Source organism: Corythoichthys intestinalis, chromosome 18 (assembly GCF_030265065.1).
Source record: "Corythoichthys intestinalis isolate RoL2023-P3 chromosome 18, ASM3026506v1, whole genome shotgun sequence".
In the NCBI taxonomy this organism is placed as follows: Eukaryota; Metazoa; Chordata; class Actinopteri; order Syngnathiformes; family Syngnathidae; genus Corythoichthys; species Corythoichthys intestinalis.
This window is the reverse complement of record NC_080412.1, coordinates 13,873,824-13,880,300: the sequence shown is the minus strand read 5'-3', so window position 1 is coordinate 13,880,300 and position 6,477 is coordinate 13,873,824. Positions and strand designations below refer to the sequence as shown.

At 39.4% G+C, this 6,477-nt stretch overlaps 1 protein-coding gene across 1 annotated transcript; it reads left to right on the top strand.

Moving 5' to 3' along the window:
- Positions 1–6,227, top strand: ncf1 (neutrophil cytosolic factor 1). The gene is made up of 12 exons (XM_057821416.1): positions 1–161; positions 1,028–1,134; positions 1,208–1,288; positions 1,384–1,459; positions 2,156–2,321; positions 2,801–2,853; positions 3,925–4,047; positions 4,371–4,478; positions 4,545–4,662; positions 4,750–4,863; positions 5,159–5,334; positions 5,399–6,227. The coding sequence occupies exons 2-12, from the start codon at positions 1,063–1,065 to the stop codon at positions 5,560–5,562; spliced, it is 1,251 nt and encodes a 416-aa protein (XP_057677399.1). The 5' UTR covers positions 1–161; positions 1,028–1,062; the 3' UTR covers positions 5,563–6,227.
- The last annotated feature ends 250 nt before the right edge of the window (positions 6,228–6,477 follow it).

The following is a 6,477-nucleotide window of genomic DNA, read 5'->3' as shown; positions in this document are numbered from 1 at the left end:
CATTCCTCTCTCCGCTAAGACAGTGAAGGAAAGGGCCATAAAAATGGCAGGCAACACCACCGATCGGCAAATCAAGGACATTAATTCAGTCCAGCTTACTCAATTGCCTGTGAAGAGTCGTGTGATGTGATTGATATTAAACACACTGCACTTTTATGCAGGTACGTGAACTCCGATTATATACTTTACCTTTTCACAAGCATGCTGTTTTAGTTTTTATAAATGCAGGCTGCGTTTTGTGGCACTATGTTTTGTTGCCCAGATAAGGTGCATGTTATGCACATTCTATTTTGCCATTGTTTTTTTGAATCTTCAAAATAAAAATGACTTTAAAATTGGATTTATTTAATTTCATCAAAGCAATGAAACATAATTAATCAATATTGTAATGAAGTTAAACTGGAGGTGGCATCGTACAACAGAGTAGTCACGTGGTGCGTTATTTGTTATCTACAGGTTGCACTGCAGGGAAAATAAACATTTAATCATGAAGGCTCATTATGTATGTGTTGCCAATTTAGTCATTTTTATAATAGGCTAATATAGCTAATGTAGATACACACAGCATGTGTTGCCTTCATTATAAGGCTTTAATAAGGCTTTTAATTTTTTGCGGCTTTGTTATTTTGTTCCAATATGGCTCTTTCAACATTTTGGGTTGCCGACCCCTGACCTAGATAAATATTTAACTTATTTGGCTGCCATTTATGGTGATGGCCTTCAAATCCATTTTGATCAAATCAATCCAAATGTATTGGCCGTCTACTGCTGTCATTAGCTGCCATGATTAATTGACTAATCAATGAGTAAATGAATCGTGATCTATTTTGATATTCAATAAACCATCAAGACATTGTTGACCTAAAAATTGTCCAAATCCTATGTTTTAGCCTCTTAATATAATGTTCTCTCTTCATAATTGTTTCATATTGTTGGCAAGTAAAGAGGAACTAACTTCTGTGGCATGTTACTAACACAATAGAGGCGCTCCTACCCACACACATTCGCTTATATAACTTTCTTGCAGCCTCTTGACATCAGTCAGTCTCAATCCATCGCAACATGGAAGAAGTCTACATCCGACACGTGAAGCTGCTTGGCTTTGAGAAACGCTTTTACCCCAGTCAGCACTACGTGAGGCTCCTAAACCTGCTTAGCATATTTTTATTTTTTCAACTCTGGCAATTATTTTTTTTTCTTTTCTTAGGTCTACATGCTGATGGTAAAGTGGAGCGACCTCTCGGAGAAGTTGATCTTCAGGACGTATCCTGAAATTCACACTTTCCATGTGAGTGCCTTTTTTGAAAATAACATAGCTGGCCGAAATGTGATTGAAACGAGCGGGTGAATTGGACAATAGGTAAAGATATTTCTTGTTTTCAGAAATCGCTGAAAGAAATGTTTCCAATCGAAGCTGGCCAAATAGAAAAGCGGGACCGAATCATCCCACCACTGCCAGGTAAAAATTGACTTATCACATTGCAATTTGTCTTCATTTAACTCATCAGCTGCCACTGACCACTGTCAGACGAGTTGTTTTTTTAAAAATCTGCTGTAACTTTGTCAAATTACCACTGACAACACTGAAACTAAGGGAACAGATCAACAACCTTCCAAATGTCAGATCAGCTTTAATCTTACATCATAAATTCACTTTGGCTGCAACTGAAATATAATCATTCAAAGCCAGCCGTCCCAGTTCAAATGGGTTTCACATCTATTAGTGTCAAAGACGGTGCTTGAGTTATGAGGGGAGCCAATAAACTTCAAATGGGAGAAATTTTCATTTGAGGAAGCACCTGTGTTTCAACATATTAACTTCTCCTTTTTTTCTATAGCTCTTTATTGAAGCAAGACAGGAGAAGGGAAACACACAAAACCCCAACTTTTCATAACTTTAGACACAAGTTGATTGCAGTGCTTCCTCTCATCAAGGTTTTGTGATAGAAAAACAGCAACTCAGTAGTATTTTATTGTTTTTCTGCTTGAAGTAGTTAACGCCCAAGTTCTTTTCAATGAAAATTCAATTTACTATCAAATCAATGCTTGGCATTGACAATGATAGACAGCAGCTAATGAGTTCAATGAGTGCACTGTACTATAATAAAAGCTGAATTCAAGTAAAGTACATTGAAACAACCAATGTGTTCCCTAGCACCACGGTGGGTGGAGAGCCAAAAGTCTCGGGAAAACACCCAAAGCACGTTGACTGGGTACTGCCAGGCACTCGTCGAGCTGCCGCCGCACATCTCACGCTGCAAACACCTCAACGTTTTCTTCAAAGTGCGACCGGAGGACGAAAATCCGCCAGCTCCAAACACGTCAGTGAGGCTCATTCAACACTCGGTTATTGTACAATCCAACTAACAAACTAACTCAAGAGAAACATACAAGCAAACTGACTAACGAATGAGCTTGTAACTTTTTAGCCAGGGGTGTCAAAGTCATCCGTAGCAGGCCACATTGTAGTATTTATAGTTTTCTGTGGCCAAGCTTTATAAATATTTAACTCATTTGGCTACCATTGACGTCAAATTCAATTTGACGGGTGAGGCGCGAATGAGTTTGTGCATTCATCTCGTGGGCCGCGCAAATTGATGCAGAGGTACCCCAGGCCATCTGTTTGACACCCCTGTTGTAACCTATTAATTGACCGAGCACGTCATCTCCTCTTGCATTTTCTAGAATGTAATAGCAATGAAATGCCTCATTGTGTGTTGTACATGAGTCACCCTACCAATGACATATGACTAACTCATACACATGACGTTTTTTTGTTTTTTTATCTTTTTGTGTTCAGTGGGAAAAAAAGTGAAATCTTCTTGGAGACCAAAGTCAGCAACAACATATCTGGTAAGATTACGGAAATACAGAGCAAATGTATCAACCTATATTAACTCATTATCTGACATTGACGGTACTATACGTCCAGTCCATTTTGAATACAAAAGGATTGGACTTCTAGAGCTGTCAATGGCACTGAAACATGAGCATTTGCTGCAAGTCCTTCCAGTTCAAATAAGTTGGGCATCTATTATTAATACCGTATTGGCCCGAATATAAGACGGCCCTGATTATAAGACAACCCCCTCTTTTTCAAGTCTCAAATTTGAAAAAACACTTTATGAACACCAAATTAATTTCTATACAGAAAATAATTACAGTACATCCGAAACAAATTATCATAACAATATATTTGAGAGAAAAAGCATGTTATTTTTCCTCATTCAAATCTTAATATCAGAACATCTAAATATGTAAACTAAAGTGCAATCACATTCGTAAATGAATGGTTTCTCGTCTTTGAAATGTAAATAAACCAATCTATTATGATAAAACAACAAAATTGCAATCACTGCCTTAACCATCAAAGTGAAGTCTACCTGTAACTGTAGTCTTGAAACATATCTGAATGAGGAAAAACATTGCAATAAAATAATGCAAACTGGTTAAACTTGAGAGTAATTGAGATTTGTCATGACAGAACATCACTTCAATCATATCTGGCGCCATCTAGCGTCGTGAATGGGGAGAGTAGCTGAGATCTGTCATGACAGAACATCGCTTCAATCATATCTGGGTGCCATCTAGCGTCGTGAATGGGTATAATGTCTAGACCGCGAATATAAGACGACCCCTCTTTTTCAGTCTTATTTCAATGCAAAAAAACACTGTGTTATATTCGGGCCAATACGGTACTATGAAATTATCTTTTAAAAAAGTCAAATTTAGAGTGTTGTTGGGGTCCATAACACTGTTTTCATTCATTTTAATTTTATGAATTTTGTTTATATTAACCTTTTATTAATGTATCCTTCACTTATTCATAATAATATATAGAAAATAATTATAATAATAATGATGATTACGTCTAGCGCCGTCAATGTCATCTAAAGAGTTAAAAAAGGTGACCATACTCTTCAGAGATTTCTGGGCCCATCATACTCGACACATACAGAGTGATTGCAGACTTTACCAAGACGTCCAAACATGAGCTCAACCTCCATACCGGAGATTTTGTGGAAATTGTGGAGAAGAACCAGAATGGTGAGAAACGCAAAAATTCAAAAAGCATTTACATAAGAGTAACTATGTTATTGGGGCCCATATCCAACCTGCATTTATGCTTTTAATTACTTTAATTTTGTTTTTAATCACATATTGTTAATTTTATTATTTCAAATATTCATGAAACTGATATAAATTCGTTTTCCATGACTATTATCTTCACAAGGGTTGTAGGGGTGCTGGAGCTTACCAATGCTAATATAATGACAATTAAAAAAAAAAAAAACACTGGTTTTCATAGATCGTAGCAAACACCCCAAAAGGTTTTCTTTTGGGAAATAAAATGTTGCTTTTGTGATTAGGCTGGTGGTTCTGCCAATGCGAGACCAAACGAGGTTGGGTTCCTGCCACTTACCTGGAACCCTTGGATGGGCCCGAGGAGTCAGAGGAGCCAGAGCCAAATTACGAAGGTAAATTGTTGACCTTGATCGACTTACTTATTTCAATCCAATGTTCAAACGTTTTTGCCCCTATAGGAGAATTGCACGTCACGGTCCAAGCTTACGTGGCGGAGACTGATGATGAGATCTCCCTGGAAGTGGGAGAAACTATTGAGGTCATTCATAAGCTTTTGGACGGCTGGTGGGTTGTCAGGTACATCAAATAGTCCTCTACTTGAAAATATGACTTGTTACTTGACTTGTTTTACTTCAATGGCTTTTTTCCCATCCTAATGCTCAGGAAAGGTGAAGAGACTGGTCACTTCCCCTCCATGTTCCTGCAGAAAGCAGGCAAAGGACAACATTATCACTTTGATACCAAGCAACCACAGGGACAGAAACCTCCTCCTCGAAGGTCCATTAATTTATAGACATGATGATTTTTAACATTTTTAGTCATTGGCTGCCACTGACGGCAGTAGATGTCCAATCCATGAAGTGGGAGGGTTAGCAGTGAATGAACAAACATTTATTCACTGCCACCCTCCCGCTTTAAATGGATACGTGTCTACTAGTGACAAACTCATTTAAATTCATTCTTTAAAAAATATATATATATATTTTGAGGTACGAGCAAGCGAACATTCGTTTTGCTCAGAAAACCATACTGTTAAAATAACCTAAGAAGATGCTTGCCGATTTGCTTGCAGGTCCACTATTAAGAACGCAAAAAGCATCCACGAGAGAAGCCGTAAGCGCCTCAGCCAGGAGGCCTATAGGAGGAACAGTCGGCGATACCTGCAGAAGAAGGATGGACGCACCGCCACCTCGCCCAGGATTGCCAAGATCCCGGAGAAGTCGCCTTTGAGGGAGCGCAAGAATCAAGGTAAACTAAAAAAAAAGCTAATGCTCAAAGGTTAGCCACGGTTGTCACACATTATCCTGCACAGGGAACATTCCCGAGCAGCAGAGTTTGAGTTCAGAGGGCGAGGTGACGCCAGAGGCCCCGGTCATCCCTCCTCGACCTAGTCCCGAGCTCATCCTGGAACGCTGCACAGACAACACCCGCAAGAAAGTCAGCGTCCGCAACTTTGGAAGCAGAAGCAGCACCTAGTGTGGACGGGACCACCATCGATGGACAAAATTGTCTCTTCTTGACCTAGTTGTAATCGAGCAATTCCTTCTTTGTGAAGAAATCCAGCAAATGCTGGTTTAAGAACCAGCAAAACCAGTGCCAAAAAATAACAAATCCAGCAGAACTTTGTTAGAGTCATTCGTTCATCCAAATGGTCAGGACTGTAAAGTGGTTTTAGTAGTGTTGCACCGATATTAGTATTGGTATCGGTACCGATACAGCAATGATGTCATCGGTATTTGCGAATACTATGAAATAATGTGCCAATGCTGTGCAATATACTGTATGCTTTTCGAGATGTAGTTTCCAAATCCTGGTTGTTCTATACCTAAGATGGCCTCCGGCTAGGCATGCGACCGCAAAAAAAAGAGGGCTTGCCAATTATGTGGCATCCAATCATCTTTCTGCTGTGAATTCAAATGAGTTTATCACGAGTAGATGTCAGATCCATTGGAAGTGGGAGGCTGGCAGCAAATGAACGTTCATTTACTGGCAGCCAATGAGTTAAAAAATTATGTTTGTTCTTCCTCTGGCCAAGATACACCCTCCCACCTATGACTTTATCACAGGGGTGCCCAAGTCCGATCCTCGAGAGCCCCTATCCAGCTTGTTTTCCATGTGTCCCTCCTCCAACACACCTGAATCAAATAATCAGGATCATTATCAGGCTCCTGCAGCACTTGCTGATGAGCTGACCATTTGATTCAGGTGTGTTAAAGGAGGGAGACATGTAAAATAAGCTGGGTAGAGCTTCTCGAGGACCAGATTTGGGCATCCCTGCGTTATCACTACTAGATTTCCAATCCATTTTAAACAGGAGAGTAGCAGTGTCTGACCAAGCCATGATAGCAATTATTTTATATTCAAATGAATATGCAGTAATGTCGTTTTTTT

Bases quoted from the DNA above. Each gene is read 5' to 3' on its own strand.
- ncf1 (XM_057821416.1), top strand. From the start codon at position 1,063: ATGGAAGAAGTCTACATCCGACACGTGAAGCTGCTTGGCTTTGAGAAA. The intron at 1,460-2,155 runs GTAAAAATTGAC...TGTGTTCCCTAG, and splicing joins AATCATCCCACCACTGCCAG to CACCACGGTGGGTGGAGAGC. The intron at 4,864-5,158 runs GTCCATTAATTT...ATTTGCTTGCAG, and splicing joins CAGAAACCTCCTCCTCGAAG to GTCCACTATTAAGAACGCAA.